Here is a 24,547-nt window from a genome sequence, read left to right as displayed (position 1 = left end):
GATTAGTCCAAGCACCAACATGGAGAAACTTTCCTGGGATCACTTGCTATGAATAAAATAAATCCCTGTAGCTTCTTGAAAAGGAAAATTGGAGATCTTTGTGAACTTAATGCATGGTCAAATGTTTCTCTGTATTATATTGATCACACTGTCAATTTATCGTGCCTCCTAGGCTTATACAGCCATAAAAGTAAATGAAAGTCCTGTGTATGTCCCTAACAGTAGTATATTCATATATGCTCTCCCAATTAATTCTCGTAACAGTATGTGAGGTGAATATTATTCTTATCATTTTATGGATGATAAGATTAAGATGTAAGGTGCCAAGAAATATACCCCAGTTAAAAGAAGTTATAGGTGGAAAAACAAGGATTCTAATCTGGTCTTTCTGATTCTCAAACTAACACCCTTAACTATTGTGATAATGGTTTTTAACACTTTGCACAAAATTCTGGCCAGGGTCCCATGCTTTCGAAGGGGGTTGAGAAGGAATGGATAGTGCTGACATAGAGACTAAGCAAAAACAGCCCTTCAATGAATGTAATACCACATTTTTCTTAATATTTAGGAGTTTCGATGTATCATTGTGTGTGTGTGTGTCTGTCTGCGGATGAAATTCCTTCATATAAACTTGTCTCTGAAGTTGTATTAAAGTAATTATAAAAATTATGGCCATATCAAAGGGAAATTACCAGTTCAACATTGTTTATTGTAACAATATAAAGCATGAGTTTAGACTTTGGAGGGAAAAAATTAACAAGCATAATCTGAAACTTAATATTGGGTCCAGCCTTGATTATCTGCTCAATCTTGGGAGGAACCTTAATTTCTCTGTGCTTCTGTTTCCTAATGAGTAAAATAAGTATAAAAAGACAATAGTAACTAATACATAGGTTTTCGGTGAGGATTAAATAAGCAAATGTCTGTAAAAGCACTTGAAACATGCTATGTTCAGTAAATATTAGTTAATATTAACACTATAACTATTAATATTAGTCACTGAGATTGTGTCCTCATCTGTAAAATTGATAAAATGAAATCATGTGTGCAAAGCACATTCTACAATGTCATACTCGTAGCAATTATTCAAAGGTGTATATTATTAGCTATAATAAAGTTAATAGGACTTAGATAATAGATTGTGAATTCTTTTATAGCAGCTCTTATATTCTTTCTTTACATTTTCATCACAAATGCACTGTTATTCTTATGTCAACTACTCTAAATAGTCTGCTAACTAAGTTCCATTATCTGGCTTCCAGCTCCTTACTGGATCTCAGCCCACATCATAAAAAACACACAAAGACCTTCACTAGAGATATATCCCAAGAATTCCCCTTCTTCAGATTCCTCTGTATCATTTCACTCATATTGTGCATAACATTTCACATTTCATTATTTTCTAAATTAAAAAAAAAAAGCAAATTTTGAGCTTTGCATTCATGTGCTTTACATATATATTCTATAATCTTTTCAGGCTTAGTTGCCACTATGTGTGCAATCATTCAACTTTCAGTCCTTTCAGATGATTAAATATTCACAGATGGTCTCCTGCCTGTGTGCCACAAAAGTTTCTTATGTCAAAATTCTTAGCACGGTCTTCACCAGGGAGGCAATTTGAGGAAACTTCCAAAACTCAAAACTTTTTTCCTATCTCAGAAAAAATCCTCAAATCACAACCCAGTAGAACCCAAGAATTTATTATATTACATATTACAATGGAGAAGTTTAACAAATTTAAAGATGTATTAATAAAAATTGTTTTCTTTTCAGGTAATATAATTAACCATCATTTGAAATACATGGCGAATAGAAACAATGTGACAGAGTTTATTCTACTGGGGCTTACAGAGAACCCAAAAATGCAGAAAATCATATTTGTTGTGTTTTCTGTCATCTACATCACCACCGTGACAGGAAATGTGCTCACTGTGGTCACCATAATTGCCAGCCCATCATTGAGGTCCCCCATGTACTTTTTCCTGGCCTATCTCTCCTTTATCGATGTCTGCTATTCCTCTGTCAATGCCCCTAAGCTGATCACAGATTCACTCTATGAAAAGAAAACTATCTTATTCAATGGATGTATGATTCAAGTCTTTGGAGAACATTTTTTCGGAGGTGTTGAGGTCATCCTACTTACTGTAATGGCCTATGATCGCTATGTGGCCATCTGCAAGCCCTTGCACTATACCACCATCATGAAGCAGTGTGTGTGTAGCCTGCTAGTGGGAGTGTCATGGGTAGGAGGCTTTCTTCATGCAACCATACAGATCCTCTTCATCTTCCAATTACCTTTCTGTGGTCCTAATGTCATAGATCACTTTCTGTGTGATCTAAACCCTCTGCTCAATCTTGCCTGCACTAATATCCACACTCTAGGACTCTTCGTAGCTGCCAACAGTGGGTTCATATGCCTGTTAAACTTTCTCTTGCTCCTAGTCTCCTATGTGGTCATACTGTACTCCTTAAGGATCCACAGCTTAGAGGCAAGGCGGAAAGCCCTCTCTACCTGTGTCTCCCACATCACAGTTGTCATCTTATTCTTCGTGCCCTGCATATTTGTGTACACGAGACCTCCAGCTACTTTACCCATTGATAAAGCAGTTGTTGTATTTTACACTATGATAACTCTTATGTTAAACCCCTTAATCTACACCTTGAATGCTCAGATGAAAAATGCCATTAGGAAATTGTGTAGTAGGAAAGTTATTTCAAGTGTCAAATAAGTGTGACTGGAGCCCAACATGATTCAACTGAGGCAAGGGTTGAAAGGACATTTTGGGTAATGTCAGCAAGGAATACTTATTGGATAAATAAAATAATTAACCACTATGATCAATACATTATGCCTTGAGGGGAGTCAAAATGGGTTCAAGAAAAAGGAGAAAACCTAACCATGTATTATTCTCACAAACTGGGAAAATTCTACCAATTTGGGGCTTAGTTTCACCAGCTTCATCCATATGTATGAAACTCATAGACCTTCCTTCTAATAAATGTAAAATAAGTAATAAATATATCTATATTAAGTAATAATGTCCGTAAAAAACAGAGAGGCATTACTCTTATCCCCATTTACCAAAGAGGAAACTTAGAGAAGTTGACAGTGTCAAAATAGAAATATCAAATAGACAGTAACCAGAATCTCACTGATTTCCCAAACCATGTGCTTAACTACCATGATACCCTGCCAGGCAATGATGACAGAAAAATCAGATCATCATAACAGCTATCATTTATTGAGATAGGGACTATGCCAGACACATTGTATATGTTAGTTCATTAACTAAAAATATAACTTTTTCATTAATAATTATTTCATTTTTATATATCGAAATTGATGGCCTTTGTTTTCTGAAACATTATACTATCTAACTACCTCAGGGCTATAAAAGCAAAGAACTATTTAGCATCTGATGGGTAAACAATGAAGTTTATACCATGATTCCAAATGTCCTTGTAGGCTTCAGAACCATTTTGTATTGCTCACGTTACTCTTTTTATACTGATAATCGACCAGAAAGAGTGATGGTTCAAATAGAGAAGATGTTTTGATATCAAGGAGAAATTTCTATTTATTAAATATACAGTTATACTCCATAAAATACTTGCCTGATAGATAACAATAGTTCCTACAAGGTACCATGTCTGGTATACCATAAACATAGAATCAATGAATAAAAGGATTAATGAAAATGAATAAATTCAATAAAATATAAAGCAAAAGTAGTAGTGGAGGCTAGGACCGTTTTTTCTACCTTCAAACTAAGGATTCTGGTTGGACCTCACAGGGAAACTACATTTTTTCACTCTTATTGAAACAATGAGAAAGAAATTGAAACTGCATTCTCAGCATATGAACATATAGTTTATCTTGATATTTTTCCTACCCCCAGTAAGATTTTATTATCTTATGTATATGGGCTCTTTATATTTTTCTATTAATCAGTTTGCTTTTTGGTAACATTTTCATATTAAAAGCTGTTTTGTTTGTTGTTTTTTGCTTTTTGATTTTGACATGCAGTCTCTCTGTTGCCCGGCTAGAGTACCGTGGCACGATCTTGGCTCACCACAACCTCCACCTCCCGGGTTCAAGCAATTCTGTCTCAGCCTCCCGAGTAGCTGGGACTACAGGAACCTGCCACCATGCCTGGCTAGTAGAGATGGGGTTTCACCATGTTGGCCAGGATGGTCTTGATCTGCTGACCTAGTGATCTGCCCACCTCAGCCTCCCAAAGTGCAGGGATTACAGGTGTGAGCCACCACACCCAGTCTAAAAGCTGTTTTTCAAATCATAAAGCTACACACAAAGCAGTTTCAGGATAACCGTATTCCACTTATTCCTTGCATTCTTTATTCCTTAATCAACAAATAGTTTTTATCCCCAGGAACGTATCAAGCACATCAATAGTTCCTGGGGCTTAGTGGTAAATAAAGAGAAACCAGGGTCCTCTTTTCACAAAAGTTAGGATCCTCTGAGAGACTTCAAGAAGAGAACAGAGAATTACAACATAATACTATCAATAGTAAGAGCATGGAATTACAGAGTGCTGTGAAAGCATGTTAGAAGGACACACAACAAAGACCTAGGAGATCTAAAAAGAATTCCTAGATGAAAAGACATCAAAAACAGTAGCTGACCAGGCACAGTGGCTCACGCCTGTAATCCCAGCACTTTGAGGGGCCAACGAGGGCGGATTACCTGAGGTCAGGATTTCGAGACCAGCCTGGCCAACATGGCAAAACCCTGTCTCTACTAAAAATACAAAAATTAGCTGGGTGTGGTGGTGCATGTCTGTAGTCCCAACTACTTGGGGGGCTGAGACAGGAGAATCACTTGAACCTAGGAGGCAGACGTCACAGTGAACCAAGATCTCGCCACTGCACTCCAGCCTGGCTGACAGAGCAAGACTCTGTCTCAAAAAAGAAAAAAAAAGAAGCCAAAGGGAGAAAAGGAATCAGCAGAATGAGTGGGCATAAGGTTGAGCTAAGAGTGCGTCTATGAGAGGGAATAAGTAACAAAGGCCAGAAGATGAGAAAGAGTAAGCAGGAAACCCAAACAATTCAATATGACTGTAATTATCAATTTATCTATTCATTCAACAATTATTTATTGAACCCCACTGTGTGCCAGAGTAGGACACTGAGATTGTAAAAGGGAAAATACAAGACATAAAGCTGGAAAGTAGGATGTTTTGTAAGATCAAAAAGGGTCTCATAATTGTGTTAAAACTAAATACTAAGTACCAGGGAGAACATAGTGAAAGTACTTTTAAACTAGCAAGAAACGTATTTGGATTTGTTTTGGGAATGATAACTCTAGCTGCAGTATGGGAAATGGATTGAAGGGTCAAGCCTCCCAAGAGAAGAGCAATTAGGAGGTAATTATAATGATTTAGGTGTGGATAAATGGGGGTCTGAACTTTGGTGACTCCCAAGAGATACCGAGTGTTAGGGACACTGTTGCATCCAACTCAAATGCCCTTTGCCTGGTAAGTGAACTCCTGCCCCACCTGCTATGTCTGGGCTGCTAACAGCTCACAGTACCACCCTTCCCTGGACAATTGCACCACAGAAAATGGGAGGTGCCACACCCAGAAGATTATGCCCACCGTCAGGGCCCAGCAGTGGCCAATGACTAACAGACATGCAAGTTTAAAAGGTTGTTGTAATACAGTGTATCCTCCAGAGCTTCAATGGCTCCAGACTCAAGGCAGACTTCAGTTGAGACCACATCTGAAGCCAGACTCCAGTTGAGATCATGTCCTTTCTTCCCTCTACCATAACTAGCTTCCCTTAACCCCTTTTCCTTATAAGTCACTTTTGTGAAAATTCTCATCTCAGATCTGCATCTAAGAAACCCAAACTAACACAGAGCAATAGAGACAGTTTAAGATACATTAATGAATTTTAAGGAAAAGAACTTGATACAGGATGAAGATTAGAAAGAAAAGAGTCATGGATGAAACTCCGTTTCGGCTTCAGAAGGAGGATACTGAGATGGAACAGAGAAAAGATGAACCTGCTTTGCCAGCTGAAGAGGCCTCCCCACCTCTAGTAGAACCTTCCCTTCACCCTTAGTGGAAGAAACCTCTTCACCCCCACTGAAGGTTTAACCTCACATTGCCTAAGGAAATTGTATGTCCTTCCCTGAAGCAGTTTCCCAGCAAAACAATGGTGATTTCCCTCAAGACCCACCTTCATCATCCCTCTTTGCTTCTAGACCATAACTAGACTCAAGGTTAAACTCCGCTGTGTAAGGTTAAGCTGTGGTGTGGCAGATGGCATCTGAACTCACTCCCAGAAGATGATAAACGTTAACTTTAGAACAAATCAAGAAAACTTGATTTGAATGCAAATAAAGCAATGTCCTTCCCTAAAAAGTCTTGAGTTTATCACACAGTTTCAGTCAGGTTAGCTGAAGGTGGATTAGTAAGGGAGTGGGGAAAGAGAAAACAGATGTAGGATTATTCTATTTATCTCTAAGTGCTCATGGAACATACACACAATAGAAAATACGCTGGGCCACAGTACAAGATTCAATACATTTCAAAGGACTAAACCATACAGAACACATATCTGATAATAGTAGGCTTCAACTAAAAATTTATAACAAAAATATAACTAAACATCCCCCAATTATTTACAAATCAAGCAACACAATTCTAAATTATTCATATATTAAAGAAGTGCCAATGAAAATTTTTAATGAATTTTAACTGAAAGGCAGTAAAAACAAAAAAAAAATACTAGATGCAGCTAAAGAATTGCTCAGATGCTGCAATAAAGACACATGCACATGTATGTTCACTGTGGTACTATTCACAATAGCAAAGTCTTGGAATCAACCCAAATGTCCATCAGTGACAGATTGGTTTAAGGAAATGTGGCACATATATACCATGGAATACTATGCAGCTATATAAAAGGATGAGTTTGTGTCCTTTGTAGGGACATGGATGCAGCTGGAAACCATCATTCTCAGCAAACTATCGCCAAGAACAGAAAACCAAACACCGCATGTTCTCACTCATAGGTGGGAACTGAACAATGAGATCACTTGGACTCGGGAAGGGGAACATCACACACCGGGGCCTATTATGGGGAGGTGGGAGGGGGGAGGGATTGCATTGGGAGTTATACCTGATGTAAATGACGAGGTGGGAGGGGGGAGGGATTGCATTGAGAGTTATACCTGATGTAAATGACGAGCTGATGAGTTGATGGGTGCAGCACACCAACATAGCACAAGTATACATATGTAACAAACCTGCACGTTATGCACATGTACCTTAGAACTTAAAGTATAATAAAAAATATATATATATAGCTTTAAATGCAATTACTAGAAAATAAAAAAGATTAAAGGAAATGAACTAAGCTTTCGTCTCCAGAAGCTAGAAATAGTAGAGCAAAATAAATGCATAAAATGTGGTATAATATGAATAGTAAGTAGAAGACAGATATACTTGAAATAAAATTAATTTAAAAATAGAGAAAATACATAAAGGCAGGGTGGGTTTTGTGTAAAAATTAATAAAACTAATGTCCTTAGCAAAATGGGTTTTAAAATATAAGAAAAAAACAAATTATGAGAATCGGCAATGAAAAGGCTATGCTGTAGATTCTACAGATCTTAACAAGATAATAAAAGGACATTACAAATGAATTTTGCTAATGTCCTTGCCAGTTAAAAAGAAATGAACCTCTGCCTTGAAAAACACAGCTTTCTATTTTTTGTCATCCACCAATGTCTGTAAAAACAATATTTCGATTGAATAAATGAAATACATGCATCCTCCATTTGCAAAGAGTCTTACAAGTTAATAAGAAATCATTCATCTACAAAATGGGCTAAGGGCAAGAACAATTTCCAAAGGAAGAAGAATGAATGGTCAATAAACATATGAAAAAACTTTCAACTTCATTAGTAACCAGAAAAATGCAAATTTAAAATATTTTGTACTAAGCAACTTTCAATTTTTATTGACAAATAATAATTGTATATATTTATGGGATAAATAGTGATGTTTTGATACAGATAATATACAGTGATTAATTTGGGGTAATTAGCATATCCATTATCTCAGACATTTATCATTTATTTGGAAAAACACAACTTTCTAAACACACACACACACACACACATACATACACACAAACACACAAGCAAAACCTGAATAACATACATGTACTGAATTCGCTCTTGAAAAATTTTCCCCTTACTTCTCCCAGAAATATCAAGATTACATCCTATGTATCTTTATCAGTGAATTCCACATTTCACTCTTAAAAAATACTACCAATTTTATATCAACATTTTCAGGGATTAGAGAAAATGAAAAAGGGCATTACAAGAAAAAATATCAGATAAATATCTCTCATTAACACAGACACAAAAATTCTAAACCCAACATTGAGCAAATAAAATACAGGCATATATAAAAATAATAATGTATCATGAGCAAGTAAGTTTTGTCCCAGGAATGAAATGTTGATTTCACATTCAAAATCAATTCATGGCCACATGTGGTGGCTCACGCCTGTAATCCCAGCACTTTGGGAGGCTGAGGTGGGCAGATCGCTTGATCTCAGGAGTTCAAGACCAGCTGGGGCAAAATACTGAGACCTCCAACTATACAAAAAAAAAAAAAAAGTTTAATTAGCTTGGTGTGGTGGCATGCGCCATAGTTCTAGCTACTTCGTAGGCTGAGGTGGGAGGATCGCTTGAGCCCAGGAAGTTAAGGCTGCAATGATTGGCGACTGTGTCACTGCCCACCAGCCTGGGCAACTAAGTAAGTTCCTGTTTCAAAAAAAAAATGAATTCATATAATTCATTGCATGAACAAAATTAAGTAGAAAAAAAGTGATCAATTCAATAAATAGAGAAAAAGCTTGATAAGATTTAACATACGTTCATGATTTTTAAAAAGTTTAAGAAAACTAGGAATAGAACTTCCACAGTACGATAAAGCCTATTAACAAACATCCTACAGACAACAATGTACTTAATGAGGAAATACTAAAAACTTTCTCTGAGAGTCCGGAACAATGCAAAACTATCCATTATAACTACATCTATTCCACACTGTGCTGGAGAATCTAACCAGGGCAATAAGGCAAAGGAAAGAAATAAGTGGCATTTATAAAAATGACTAGGAAAAACTTTAAACTGTCATTATTTGCATACAACAATTTTGTGTGTGTAGCAAATCAAAATTTATAAACTATTAAAACAAATACATTTATGAGATAATACATGGTATTAAAAAATTTACAATTAAAAAATATGCAACTACAAGATGACTGACTAGATTCAGATGGGGTGTACCTCTTCCACAGAGCGGAACCAAAATATCAAGTAGATATTCATACTTTAAATAGATCGTCTGAGAAAGAGCACTGAATTCAACAAAGAGGCAACAGCAGACACTGAGGGTGAAGGAAGGGAGGAGACATGGGGCTGCCTGTTTGGGGTTGCTGGGAGACAAGAGCTGCCCCAGACCCAAAGAAGGGGGAAGTGAAGGAACCCCAGAGCTCCACATTCCTGGGGCAGACTTCTAGAATCCTAGCTACAGGAGAGTCCCTCAACCCCCATAGGCCTCCAGACTGGCATAGACAGCTGTCTGGAGATCATGCACAGGTGCTTCTCAAACTTACATGGAGTCTCACAGACTTCCAAGCACTGGGCAGCTGGAGCATGGTGCCATTCTGGGAGCCCATTACCCAAGGATCTCTGTCCTGCCCTGAGGCTGCCCCTGCCACTGCTGGCTGTTGGGCCAGGTAGTGAGAGGGGAGGCCAGGTGCTCTCACGTGCCTCAAGGAGAGGTTCCACTGCTTCTACTGTGGGACTGAGGTCATTTGGACCACATACCCCATGCCTGCCAGTCTCTCCCAAACCTGCCTGCCTAGCCATTCCTATGGAGAGAGGACCACCCTTCCAAGTGGCAGGCCCACAGTGCAGCCACTGTTGCCCTACCTGAGTGTTCCTCCAGTGGCCAGGGACCAGCTTGCCCTCCCTATCACAGCCAGCACTTGAGTCCAGGGACCCCGAGGACAAGGCTGTTGGCCTGGTCCTATCCCTGCACAATTCAAGCATGTCATCCAGGAGCATGGAGATGAGATCTGTGATCTGCTCTGATGTGATCTGGAGCCCCCACAGTCAGAAGTGAGAGGAGAGTGTGGTGTGGGTTCATGCTGTGGCACAGGAGCTGGTTACGCCTCCCTTCATAGGACCAGACCAGGAAGGGTGTGGCCTGAGATTCAAGGTTTCTGCCCCAGACAGGGAGTTTCAAGGCCTGGGGAGGCTTTGACATCTGAACCCAGATAGCTTAGGATGGGCCTAGTGGTTCTAGCCAGCTGCTGGTGGTTTGATGCTGTAGGGAAACCCATGGGGTTGGAGGTTTGGGGGTGGAGCAGATCCCACTGCCACTTCCAGCTGCTGATTCATGGCCACCCCTCCCCCTAGCATGAAGGTACTTTGATGCAGCAGAAGTGCCTCTGCCCCCTCCCTGGAGGGTTGCCCCAGTAGCCTGAGACCTGACCCCAAACCCACAGCAGAATCAGCACTTGCACCAGCCTTGGAGAGCCTGGTCCAGGACTTCCCAGACCCAACCATGCCTGGCTTTGCCCCATCCAACCACTGCAGCAGCAGGGCATGGGACAGGGAGCCCTGGGAGTTCCATGGCCCCACCCCTTACATAGGACACCCAGACCTTCTGTAATGAACAAAATCCAAGGAAAAATCCCACTGCTACCTCTCTCCTGGAAATGCCACCTACTGGCTTGGAAGTCAACCTGCACAGCTTATTAAACTGCCCACACAACTACACAGTGCTCAGCTGGCTCGTATCACAAATGCCACCTACAGACCTGCAGATAAAACTAAACAACCCAATACTATCCCTGCTGACAGAAGTGCACAGGGCTGGGGAATAAAATTAGAGACTTCCCCCTGCTGATCTCTGCAGGAGGCAGTGATCCCTCTCACATGCCCTACTGACTGTTGCTACCACCTACAAAAAACAGTATTTGAGAAAACCATTACACTAAGGCTATCTATCATCAAAAAATTCGTAGATTTGGCCCCTTGGAAGTACCCAGAAGCTAAAGGGCCCTACACAATATATCCTACAGTCACACCCTTAAGAAAGGAATAAAGTTCCATCCAAATAAAAGTAAATCCATAAAGGAACCAGCATTGAATTCTGGGACCATAGGAAAAAAGAGTGTTGTGACACACCCAAAAGATCATACTACCTCTCTAGCAATGGACACTGCTCCCCACATCCCAGCTGCTCCAACTTCAGCCACAGCTCAAAGGGATCCTAGCACAGCTCCAGTTACCACTCTAGAGGGCACAAGCCGTAAGCTTTGGCAGCTTCCATGTGGATTAAGTCTACAGATACACAGAGTACAAGAGTGAAGGTGACTTGGCAGCCTCGATCTACATTTCAGAAAACGTATGAGAAAGCCTAGATGCCCAGGCAGAAGCCTACTGCAAGGGTGGAGCCCTTATAGAGAACCTCTAACAAGGCTCCACACAGAGTCCCTACCAGGGCACTGCCTAGTGGAGGTATAAGAAGGGAGCTGCTGCCTTCCAGAACCCAGACTGGTTGAGCTTGCAACATCAGCATGGAAAAGCCACAAGGCAGAGAACCCCAAGGCTTTGGGAGCCCACTCCTCACAACAGTGTGCACTGGATGTGGGACATAGAGTCACAGGAGATTATTTGGGAGCTTTAAAGTTTAATGACTGCCTTGCTGGGCTTTGAAATTGCATGGGGCCTATACCCCCTTTCTTTTGGCTGATTTCCCCCTTTTATAAAGGGAATGTTTACCCAATGCCTGCACTACTATTGTTTCTTGAAAGTACATAACCCATTTTGCTTTTACAGGCTTGTAGATGGAAGAAACTAATCTCCAGATGAGACTTTGGACTTGAACTTCGAGTTAATACTGGAATGAGTTAAGACTTTGGGGGACTATTGGGAAGGAATGATTGTATTTTGCAGTGTAACAAAAACATGAGATTGAGGGAGACAGGGGTGGAATGATATAGTTTTGATATTTGTCCCTACCCAAATCTCATGTTGAAATATCACCCCCAATGTTGGAGGTGGGGCCTAATGAAAGTTTGGGTCATGGAGGTGGATCCCTCATGACTTAGTGATGTTCTCATGATAGTGAGTTCTCATGAGACTGGGTTATTTTGAAGTCTGTGGCATCTTCCCCCAACTTTGCTCCTGCTCTGACTGTATGACATACCTGCTCCCACTTCACCTTCCACCATGAGTAAAAGCTTCCTGAGGCCTCCCCAGAAGTCAAGCAGATGCCAATGCTATGCTTGTACAGCCTGAAGGACTGTGAGTCAATTAAACCTCTTTTCTTTATAAATTACCCTGTCCCCGGTATTCCTTTATAGCAATGTAAGAATGGTCTAACATATTCACCATCATAAAAACTTGCAAAAGTATAAAATTTATGAGTCTCATAAAGCAGTTACACAACTGAAACTACAAAGCCACTAGGTAACAATTACCATTATGACAGAAACAAAAACATATCAATGTCCACTGTTAATGTAAATGATTAAATTCTCCACTTAAAGGATATAGACTGATGGAAGGGATTTAAAAAAAAAAAAACATCCAGGCTGAGCCCGGTGGCTCATGCCTGTAATCCCAGCACTTTGGGAGGCTGAAGCAGGTAGATCACCTGAGGTCAGGAGTTCGAGACCAGCCTGGCCAACATGGTGAAACCCTTTTTCTACTAAAAATACAAAAATTAACTGGGTGTGATGGCACACATCTGTGTAATCCCAGCTACTCAGGAGACTGAGGTAGGAGAATCGCTCCAGGACAGTCCATAAGGCCCCATTCTATTGAGAATAGAGGAAAGTTTTGCTTTTGTTTTCTGGTCCCGGACTTTGGGAGTGTGTCAGTTTGTTTTGAAACCAAAAGTTGAGAGCAGAAAAGGTGATTCCATGCAAAGTTGCAGTCAGTTCTTCATCGCCTCAGAAGCTGAAGGAGAGAAGAGTAGCAGAGCCTTCTTCTAGAGTGTCTCTATTCTCCACCTCTGGATGTCATCATACATGAGTGCTTGGCTGAGTGTCACTGATTCTCAATGGCAATGTGGGAAAGCATGGTACCTACTCCAAGTCACACCATTCTGTCTTGGGGTAGAAAGAAAAAATACATACTCTTGAATTCATCATGAGAACATGTCTTCTAGGTAATCATCCTACAGGAAGTCAGTATCTCTGTCACTTTAAATTGCCCAATCTTTGGTAGTTGGAAATTCTGCCATGTAAGTCCCCTGGGTCAGTCATTAATAAAAATCTCACAATCTCCGAGAGTAATCAGACACATGACCTTGAATACCGGCATTCCCCATTCTTCAGAGCAACCATACTACTTAGACCAGACATGGGTTCAGAAAAAAATGTATTCTCTAAACTCCGACCTTTGCCTAAAACCACCCCATATCCTAGGCTAAGCTCAACAATGCCACAATTAGCAAAACAGCCCTATAATGAAGGTTTCCAAATCTTATCCTAAACAATAGCCACAGACATATCTTTAACCCAAGTTCAACTGCATTTCTAAACCAGCCACTAATGACGTTTGTGGGTGCCAAGTGAGAGTAAATGAAGGACCTGACTATTGCTTTGCTAAACATTCCAACAAGGCCAATTACTAATCCTCTGGGTACTTGAAACGTCAATGCATTGCCAAATCCTGAAGTCTGTGATAGTCTATTTAAAGATTTCTCTAGAGTCAATGAAGAAAGAATTACAAAAAAGGACCTGTGTGCAAATGATAGCAGCAGAGACAGGAACCAAAAAGATGAAGATGTGTTTGGGAGACACCACTCCTGAGCTTAGTGGGTTTCTAAGAAAATAGAATTGAAAGAAGAACTTGAATCAGAAATAAAAGGAATTCTCTCACCACATTTTTCAGGGACTCAAGAAAGCAAAATTTCATCAGAATAGATTTGAGAAAACAATATCCAATCAGGTGGATTTGATTCACTTATTCATTTTATAGTTGCATTTTCCAAATTTGAAGAATTTTGCATTATTCCTAGTTTTTAATTTGGACTGAATATAGTCCTAAGAGATCTGAAAAATAGATATATTTTGAAGATTGGCTTATACATTCATAGGAACCCCAGGAAGTGAGTAGACACTAAATCCTAGAGATAATGAAGTTTTCTAACTGAAACAGCTTGTTTTCTTAGTAAATTCAGACTGACAATGGAAAGCAAAATAAACTGAAACGTCAGAATTGAGAGAGCCGTCTAGAGAATTCCAGCATCCCACTTGTCAGCTGGTAGAGTCTATTTGTGGCCGTGTTCCACGCCTGCAGGAGAAGAAAGCGGTGACCACACTCAATCTAAAATGAAGGAATCCACAATCAGCTAGATCCAGGTCAGTGAAAACTAAATCTTTTCTCTCAAATTTTAAGCAGATTAACTTGTTTTAGCCAATTTGTTTTCAGTGAAGTAGTCTTTGTCATTACATACCCGACTTAAAGTTTAGTATTTTTCTCTGAAAATGAATTTGGACACACTGACATATAAAATATCAACAGAAAAGTCTATGCATAATGTTGCCAGACCAGGCCGGGCGCGGTGGCTCACGCCTGTAATCCCAGCACTTTGAGAGACCGAGGCAGGTGGATCACGAGGTCAGGAGATTGAGACCATCCTGGCTAACACGGTGAAACCCCGTCTCTACTAAAAATACAAAAAAAATTAGCCGGGCACGATGGTGGGCACCTGTAGTCCCAGCTACTCGGGAGGCTGAGGCAGGAGAATGGCATGAACCCAGGAGGCAGAGCTTGCAGTGAGCCGAGATCGCGCCACGGCACTCCAGCCTGGGCCACAGAGCGAGACTCCGTCTCAAAAAAAAAAAAGTTGCCAGACCAGATGCTGCTAAGAACTACTGAAGTCACTTTTAAAACATTATGGTTAACATTTATGTCTCACTGAATGCACTGATTCTGTAGATTTCTGTTTGTCATGCTTGAAATGTTTTTCCCCTTTTTGTGACTTCCATATTGCTACATTGAAGTTAGAATTGGTGAATTAAATCCATTAAGAATGATTAACCATATAGTCACCATCTACAGAAGCCACGAATAAAGAGGAAGCAACTTAGCAACTGAGTTTTCCTGAAAACCAAAGATATTTTTACTCACCTTTAATGAAGCTCAGAGGTCATGATGCTGACTGATTTCTGTTTCTAGAAATTTTTGAGGAAAACTATGTGGTTACACTTTTGCCAGGGATTAGGGAAAGAAGGAGAAAAGGGGGAGGAGAAGAAATAAAATATCTTACACTCTTTTGTAACAACATGTACTTACTCTTGAAGCTCTTGGGATTATTCAAAAACATCTACATTCTTAAATATATTCAGTGTTTTCAGGTAGCAATACAAATTTCCAGTTGTTTACCAGTTAGCAATGAAAACTACAAGTTCATCTTAATTGACCAAACTTATGCCAAAAGAGAAAACTGCATTATCTCAGGTGACCCTAACATTTCTGTCTTGCCAATAGAAAACTCAGGGAAAAAATCATGACTCATTTAATTCCATTTGTTAAGATGTGAGTGGGGAAATATATCTAATCCAGTGTATAATTCTATATGTGATAAAAATCCAACCAAGAGGAAAATGTATTTATGAAATATCATTAAATTGTATAACTTGGCACCACTTACATAGCCACGATTAAAGATGCAGAAAGAGTGAGCATGAAAAATAAGGGTCATTGATAGGGATGGATGCAACATTCAGGGATGTTGAATGAATTATCCTCAATGAGTTGTTATTGCGATAGTTACCCAGCATTCCAAAAGAAAAATATCTCCATTTACAGCTCTGTCTCTATCTGTGTACATGTGCATTTATATGATAGAAAAGGACAACAGATCACAGAACACAGCAGCTTAGATTTAGTAAGGCTTTGCACTTTAGTATCTAATATGCATATTAGTATCTAATATACATACTGGATTCATATACCTATAAATAACCCTAACAAAAGAAAGTATAATTTCAAAACATTTGTTATTGATAAGATTTTTCCTCTCCAAAAATGAAAGAAAGCCGTATGTGAAATTGTAGAGCCAGAAAGGAAGTTTGGAAGTCAACATTTAGAACAAGATCTTGTTTTATTGTGGTACTTGTAAGATATTATCACTATTTCATTAATATATGAATTAGGAGAAATCTAATCTTCTGTTCCTCTTTACAGCTCTGCAAAACAGCAGAGGTGAGTGGCAATGTAGCTCCATCACCCCCAAAAACCAGGACTAAAGAGGTGATGAAATATTTTAGTACTGAATTTAAAATATCATCATTCAGAAATACTGTTTTTTTTTTTTCAGATCAGCCATATACACACAACCTAAGCTATGAAAAACATGAACAATGTATCAGAATTCATCCTGCTGGGCCTCACTCACAATCCAGAACTGCAGAAACTCTTGTTTATTATGTTTTTAATCACCTACTTGATCACATTGGCAGGTAACCTGCTCATCTCAGTCATCATCTTCATCAGCCCAGCCCTGGATTCCCCCATGTACTTTTTTCTGTCCTGTTTGTCCATTATAGATGTTTTCTACTCTTCTTCCATAGCCCCTAAAATGATCTTTGACTTGATCTCTGAAAAGAACACCATATCCTTCAATGGCTGCATGACTCAGCTCTTCGCAGAACATTTCTTTGCGGCTGCTGAGATCATCTTATTAAGTGTCATGGCCTACGACCGCTATGTGGCCATCTGTAAGCCCTTGCACTATGCAACCATCATGAGTCAACCTATGTGTGGATTCCTGATGGGGGTGGCTGGGATTCTGGGATTTGTGCATGGAGGGATCCAGACTTTGTTCATAGCCCAGTTACCATTCTGTGGCCCCAATGTCATCGACCACTTTATGTGTGATTTAGTACCTCTTCTAGAGCTGGCCTGCACAGACACTCACACCTTGGGGCCTCTGATAGCTGCCAACAGTGGATCATTGTGTTTCCTCATTTTTTCCATGCTGGTTGCTTCCTATGTCATCATCCTGTGCTCCCTAAGGACTCATATCTCTGAAGGGCGTCACAAAGCTCTGTCTAGTTGTACCTCTCATATCTTTGTTGTCATCTTATTCTTTGTCCCTTGTTCATACCTGTATCTAAGACCTCTAACCTCCTTCCCCACTGACAAAGCTGTGACTGTGTTTTGCACCCTATTTACACCTATGTTGAACCCTTTAATCTACACCCTCAAAAATAAGGAAGTGAAAAATGTCATTGAGAAGCTCTGGAAGCACATAATGAAAACTGATAATAAATAAATCTTATGACACAAACATTTAGGCAACAATATCTGGTGATATTTTATAGAGATTTATTCTATTTCTTGATCGATGAAACTTGGGACAGTCAATTATCTTATCCTGTCTCCATCAATTTTTATTAGGAGGACATATAGTAGGCTGCGCTGACATATTCTTTAAGGCCCAGTAGTAGTGCCAACAGCCTATGATACTTTTAGGAGCCCTTGAAATGCTTAATTTCTTTAAAAGAAGAAGAAGAAAATGAATATAATCTAAGTACAACTGGATTATATTTCTCTTTATACCAATACACTCATAAAATACAACTTTTAATACTTTTTATGGAGGAAAGAACTTACAAGGGCAAAAGTTTCAAGGGCTCACAAAACTTATATTGTTGTCCTGCTTGTGGGTATGAAACGGATTGACAGCAACATTTTTGACACCTTTCATACCCAGCACTACAGCTAGAATGAAGTTTTATTTTACAAGAGGACAAACAACTATATATGAAAGGGCTAAAAAGAGCATTTTCATGAAAACTTACTTTTAAAAAATTATATCTCCATTCTCTATAGTATACAATATCTACAAAAAGAATTGAAAGTTTTTTTTTTTTTTTTTTTTTTTAGACAGAGTCTCACTCTGTCACCCAGGCTAGGGTATAGTGGTATGATCTTAGCTCACTGCAACCTCCACCTCCTGGGTTCAAGCGATTCTCATGCCTCAGCCTCCCAAGTAGCTGGTGTTACAGGTGCACACCACCATGCTCAGCTAATTTTTGTATTTTTAGTAGAGACGGGGTTTCACCATGTTGGCCAGGCTGGTCTCAAACTCCTGAACTCAGGTGATCAACTCACCTTGGCCTCCCAAAGTGCTGGGATTACAGGCGTGCACCACCGCACCCAGCAAGAATTGAAAGTATTATTGACTGGAGCAAAAGAAATAGATTTGATAAATATAACTGATAAAAATAACAATAAAGTTAAGGCAAAAAATATCTGTACATTAAAATCAGGTTTAGACGCCAGCAAAGGAAAAGAAAGCTCTGAAAACTAAACAGCTGTCATAGGAAATTGCCAGAGACATAGAAGTTTGTGTCATGAAACTGGATGACAGTGATCACAAATCTAGATTATAGAAAAGAATCCATACCATGAATGCAATGAAATGCTAAAAGATTCAGATATAGTCAGATGCTTTGAAGTTAGGGATTAAGAACCTTGGATCAAACAGACTTGATTTCTCACCTGGTCACCGCAGTAATTATCCTTATAAATGTAAGCAAATCTTTTAACCTCTCTACCTGTTCCTTCATCAGTAAAAGGAAAATAACATTACATTTTTTTTCAATTATGATAATTAAATGATTTAAATTGAAACCATGAGTCAGCTGAAAAGTATTAAAAATTGCTCCAACACTGAATACCCTTCAGGGATGTCACCAGAGTCTAAGGTGTGCAGCGAACTGCAGTTCCTGACAAACGATAACAAGAACATTACTACTCTTCTTCAGTCCCCACAGGCACAGCAGGATTCAGTGTCTGTCTCAGACCACTGCATTTCAAAATCTAACATTAATGTCATCCATTTACACATACAGACAGCACAACAGTAGGTTGTTTTCTTACCTAGGACACTTACTAGAGCCAGCAACCAGGTCTTTGGAAATTAAAGTCTATCCCATCACTTACTTTCTCTTCTGTTCTGAGATGAAAATACTCTTCAATGTCTCTGCAGTTACAAATGAGAGAGCTGGTGAGAGCCACTGGGAGATGCCTGAGCAGAACTAAGTTTGGAAGCTCTGATGAATGAAAGATCCCATCCTGTTCTGGTCCTCTGAAAGAAGGAGAAAGAAGAGTCAGTGCCAGGGACCAGAAGATCTGTCTCTGTACTGAGCTCGTGGTTCCTGTGGGAGAGCCCAGAAACATGTTTTCAGGAGAGCATTTCCAACTCATGGAGTTGCACATCACCAGATACGGACATTTTCTGTGTTCTCAGGACTTTATATCAGGTCACATCTTGCATACAATGCCTTTTTAAAAATAAATGCATTGTCATAATTTCCTATCAGTGCCTATTTTGTAAATACATGCAAGCAACAGTATGTTTTTTAAAAGTAAATGTATCCTTTTAAAATGTAGTTGTGTATCATTTGACCCAGCAATCCCATTACTGGGTATATAACCAAAGGATTATAAATCATGCTACTATAAAGACACATGCACACGTATGTTTATTGCAGCACTATTCACAACAGCAAAGACTTGGAACCAACCCAAATGCCCATCAGTGATAGACTGGATAAAGAAAATGTGGCATATATACACCCTGGAATACTATGCAGCCATAAAAAAAGGATGAGTTCATGTCCTTTGCAGGGACATGGGTGAAGCTGGAAACCATCATTCTCAGCAAACTAACACAGGAACAGAAAGCCAAACACTGCATGTTTTCACCCATAAGTGGGAGTTGAATGATGAGAACACATGGACACAGGGAGAGGAACATCACACACTGGGGCCTGTTGGGGGGTGCGGAGCTACGGGAGGGATAGCATTAGGAGAAATACCTAATGTAGATGATGGGTTGATGAGTGCAGCAAACCACCATGGCACATGTATACCTATGTAACAGACCTGCACATTCTGCACGTGTATCCCAGAACTCAAAGTACAATTTTTTAAAATGTAGTTGTAGTTCCCAAGAAAAACAGAATGAGAAATAAGATAATATAAAAACAAGAATAATGCCAATTGTGATAATGATTATAACTAATTTTATTAAGCACTTTCTGTGAATAAAGTCCTGACCTAAGCACTCACTTTATGTTTTATATGTATTGGAAGCAGTGAATTTCTTTTTTTAGCATTTTATCTGACAGATAAAATTGCATATATTTATCATGTACAACATGATGTTTTAAAATATGTGTACTTTCTGGAATTGAGGTGGATCAGCAGGACTTGCTTTCCGAGCACCAGTCACAACCCTGCTGGTCAAAGCAGGATGCAGTAAAGAAACTGACTGAAATCAGCTAAAACCAAGATGGCAATGAAAGCGACTTCTAGTCACTCTCGTTGCTCATTATACTCTAACTATAAAGCATTGGCATGCTAAAAGACACTCCCAACAGTGCCCTGACAGTTTATAAATGCCATGGCAATGCCCAGAAGTTACTTTATATGGTTTAAAATAGGAGGAACCCTAGGTTCTGGAAACTCTCCACCTCTTTTCCAGAAAATTCGTGAATAACCACCCACTACTTACCATAATTAAGGAGTAGCTATAAATATACCTAGCCAGCAAGCAACGAGCACTACTCTGCCTATGGAAAACCTTGCTCTGTCTATGGAACAGCCATTTTCTTGTCCTTTGTTGCTCTAATAAATTTACTTTGTTTGTTCTGAATTCTTTCTGGCACAAAGCCAAGAAACTTCCCAGGCTCAGCCACAGTTGGGGGGTTCATCTGCATCATCTTTCCTGGTGACTACAAAGGGACCAATAATGTGAAGGGACTAACGAGCTGAAGGGATCTGAGGGAGACATTTACCTGAACCCCAAATTAAGACCAATTGGCACCATTTGGCCTTCATGGATGGGAGAGTGTCCCCTTTGTTCACCCTCCTATTCAGACGATTGTTTCTATTCAGGCCTTTTTGTTTCTTTTGTTATTTTGAGAGGTCCCTCATTGCACTCTGGATTTTTTTTACATTCCCTCTTGGATTGTAGGTTAGAGTCCCACCCTACGGGCAGTCTTGGTCTTTGTCATATCACCATTTTCAGCGGCCTCCTCTAGTCCCTCTTTTTCCTCAACCAAAATGCTTTCTTCCCTTTTTGTGGAATTCAGACTATGAGAATCCTGTCACCCTATTTTTTGGGGGTGGGGGTTAAAAAAACTAAGAATTTTATTGGCACAAATTACTGGTTTCTATCCCATATTTTCTCAACTATCATTTTTTATTTTGTATTTTTTACTTTAAGTTCTGGGATACATGTGCAGAACGTGCAGGTTTGTTACATAGGTATACATGTGCCACGGTGGTTTGCTGCACCCATCAACCCATCATCTAGGTTTAAAGCCCCACATGCATTAGGTATTTTTCCTAATGTTCTCCCTCCCCTTTCCCCCCAACCCCCAACAGGCCCTGGTTTGTGATGTTCCCCTACCTGTGTCTATGTGTTCTTATTGTTCAACTCCCACTTATGAGTAAGAACATGAGGTGTTTGGTTGTCCATTCCTGTGTTAGTTCGCTGAGAATGATGGTTTCCAGCTTCATTCATGCAAAGGAGATGAACTCATTCTTTTTTGCTGTCACCCTATTTTCACCTCTCCTTCTATACTTTGCTTATTACAACACCTCTTTTCTTGTATTCCATTTGCCAGTGGATGCAGTCATCACTCTACTGCTCACTCATATCTCATAATTCACTTTTATCACACCCTGCTAACTGTACTTACACCCTCTTTGCAGGAACTGGTGACAACTTCCCCACTGACCTTTCTTGAGAAAAAAAGGTGAGAATTTAAAAGGGAAAATAACTGGGCTCTCACTAGACTTAGAGAAACTTCTGTAGAGATCCTCATTAGACACAGGGACGATGGTGAGCATCCCGAAAAACTCACCACTAGGGTGCCTTTTAGGCAATTGGAGCAAATTCATATTGACAGCTTCAAGAGAAAGAAATTCATTTCCTGCTGCAATACCATTTGGGTCCAATACAAATTGGAAGACCAAGAAATTTGGCCTAAAAATGGTTCTTTACATTATAATACTATTTTACAGTTGGACTAATTCTGTGAAAAGGAAGGAAAATGGACAGAGGCCCCTTATGTACAGGTGTTTACAGCCCTTAAACAGAACCCTCACTTAAGGGAGAGCTGCAGGATGTGTCTGGCTCATGTTACTTCCAGATACCAAGAAGCTGCACTTCCTAGATGATACCCTCCTAGATGCTCTCCCTAGGAGGCCCACATGCCCCTTGGAGCCTCCTCAGTTCCCTGATTCTGAGGGGAGTCCACTAGTTCTCCAGTACAGGATTTCACCTAAGGTCATCAGACATCCCTCCCACTTAGCCAGTTAGGCCCAACCTATACCCCCTGCTGCTTGAGGAAATAAGCCCAACCAGTACCACCAGGAGTGAGGCCCCATATCAGCCCCTAAAATTGAACCTGTGTCCATTGCAAGAGGTAGCTGACAGATACAGGGGACCAATCAGAGTACATGTGCCTCCTTTTGAGTCTGATTGGATTTTATGCAAGGAGAAATTTGGCCCATTTTTGGAGGATCCAGGGAAGTTTACAGAGGAGTTTGTTAAATTGACCATATACTTTGACTTAACTTGACAAGACTTGCAAATATTATTGTCCACCTGCTGTACCATAAGACAGAAACAAAGGATTCTGGGTACTGCCCATGAATACGCAGATGGAGTAACTGCTTGAAACAAAAGCCATGCCATTTATCACGTGGAGGGAGATGCAGTTCCAGACCTGGACCTCAGTGGGATTGCCAGAGGGGTTCCCAAGATTTCAAATGCAGAAATCACATGGTAACTTATTTAAGAGAAGGTATGGAAAAGTGTATGGTTAAGCCAGTTATGACGAGGTTACAGAAGTAACTCGGGGAAAGAAGAACATTCTGCTCTGTTTCAGGACAGTATGGCTGAGGCACTCAGGAAATATACTAATGCAGACCAGACTCCTGGGAAGGGCAAGCTCTCGTAGGTGTGCATTTTATTACTGGATCTGCCCTTGACTTAGGAGGAAACTACAAAAGGCAGAAATGGGACCTCAAACACCCAAGAGCCAACTCTTAAACACGGCCTTTGGAGTAGACAACAATAGGGGCAAGGCAGAGGAGGTGAAGAAAATCCAAAGAAATAGCCAAAAAGCACAATTGTTAGTGGCTGCCTTAAACTCCGTGCCACCTCAGGATTACCCATTCTGAGAAAGTGTCACGAAATCGGCCTCTGGAATGTCCAGGTGAGAGTCCCTGACTTGCTGTCCCCTGGGCCAGTGTGTTTTCTGTAAGCAAGAGGGCCATTGGGAAAGGGACTTCCTCAGGCTCTGGAGAAAGCCTCGGCCACCCACACTCATAAAGGCTGAGAGAACAGAGGATTGAATGGGCCCGAAGTCCTCCATGGTTTCCACTGGACATCTTGCCATCTCCACAGAGGAGCCTTGGCTAACTCCTGATTTGGTAGGTAAGAAGACAGTTCTTATTGGGTAAGAGTTCTGACCCATTTCTCAGGGCCAGTGTCTTCCTGCTCTTATACCATAACAGAGATTAATATCCAAGAATTAGGAGATTCACCCACTGCCTTGGTTACAATGTGCGGGACCATAGGTTTTAAACCTGGGTGCCCATTGTCTTTACTGGGAAGAGACTTACATTCTGAATTACAGGCCACAGTTCAATTTGAGGAGCCTTATGATAAGGCAATGGGCCACGAAGAGCTCTAAGTGCCTACCTTAATACAGACAGATAAATAAAAGACCTCACTTCCACTGCATGTTACTTCTCAAGTAGACCCCTCTGGGAAATAGAAGTTGCTGGTAGAGCGGTTAATGTACCCTCAGTCCAGGTTACCTTGAAGCCCAATGTTGGTTACCCATGGAAGAAACAATATCCATGAGACCTGAAGCACAATCGGTCATACAACCCCTGATAGCAAAGCTTCTAAAGTATGGACTACTGCAACCCTGGCAGTCCCCATGTGATACCCCCATCCTGTCTGTAAAGAAAGAAAATGGGGAATACAGATTTAACACCCGAGGACACTTAATGAGGTAGTAGTCTCTGTCTACCCAATAGTTCCTAACCCTTACACAATGTTGACCCAAGTCTCTGAAGATGCTACTTGGTTCACAGTATTAGATTTAAATGTGCTTTCTTTTACATACCTTTACACCCAGACTTCCCAGTATATTTTTGCTTTTGAATGGACTGATCCCAACCTTCATGCTATATCTCAGTTTACCTGGACTGTCTGTCTTAGGGACAGTCTCATCTCTTTGGGAATGCATTGACAAAATAATTAAGGGAATTATAGTTAAAGAATGGATCCATTTTACAATATATAGACGACCTATTAATTTCCAGCCCTACTAGGGAATACTCTGATAAAAGTACAATTCAGGTCCTTCATTTTGGGAGAAAACAAGGGTATTGTGTATCGCCCACCCCAAGCACAAGGCCTAGATTTCT

The 24,547-nt window shown here is 40.1% G+C and overlaps 2 protein-coding genes across 4 annotated transcripts; both read left to right on the top strand.

The window, feature by feature from the left end:
* Window positions 1-1,506: 1,506 nt before the first annotated feature.
* Window positions 1,507-2,729, top strand: LOC126936108 (olfactory receptor 4C13-like). The gene has a single exon (XM_050758552.1). The coding sequence runs from the start codon at window positions 1,578-1,580 to the stop codon at window positions 2,727-2,729; it is 1,152 nt and encodes a 383-aa protein (XP_050614509.1). The 5' UTR covers window positions 1,507-1,577.
* An 11,619-nt stretch (window positions 2,730-14,348) lies between these two features.
* Window positions 14,349-19,538, top strand: LOC126936159 (olfactory receptor 4C45). 3 transcript variants are annotated; one of them, XR_007719382.1, is made up of 4 exons: window positions 14,349-14,433; window positions 16,265-16,282; window positions 16,398-16,539; window positions 19,077-19,538. XR_007719382.1 is itself a non-coding variant. In XM_050758613.1 (3 exons), exon 3 carries the CDS (start codon window positions 16,425-16,427, stop codon window positions 17,352-17,354), a length of 930 nt encoding a protein of 309 aa, XP_050614570.1. In that variant the 5' UTR covers window positions 14,360-14,433; window positions 16,265-16,282; window positions 16,398-16,424; the 3' UTR covers window positions 17,355-17,478. The 3 variants fall into 3 exon arrangements, 2 of the variants coding, with proteins under 2 accessions (XP_050614570.1, XP_050614571.1); XM_050758613.1 differs by lacking the exon at window positions 19,077-19,538 and having other exon boundaries at window positions 14,360-14,433; window positions 16,398-17,478; XM_050758614.1 differs by lacking the exons at window positions 16,265-16,282; window positions 19,077-19,538 and having other exon boundaries at window positions 14,360-14,433; window positions 16,398-17,478.
* The last annotated feature ends 5,009 nt before the right edge of the window (window positions 19,539-24,547 follow it).

This window comes from Macaca thibetana, chromosome 14 (genome assembly GCF_024542745.1).
Source record: "Macaca thibetana thibetana isolate TM-01 chromosome 14, ASM2454274v1, whole genome shotgun sequence".
Classification (NCBI taxonomy): Eukaryota; Metazoa; Chordata; class Mammalia; order Primates; family Cercopithecidae; genus Macaca; species Macaca thibetana.
This window is presented reverse-complemented; position numbering and strand designations above follow the sequence as displayed.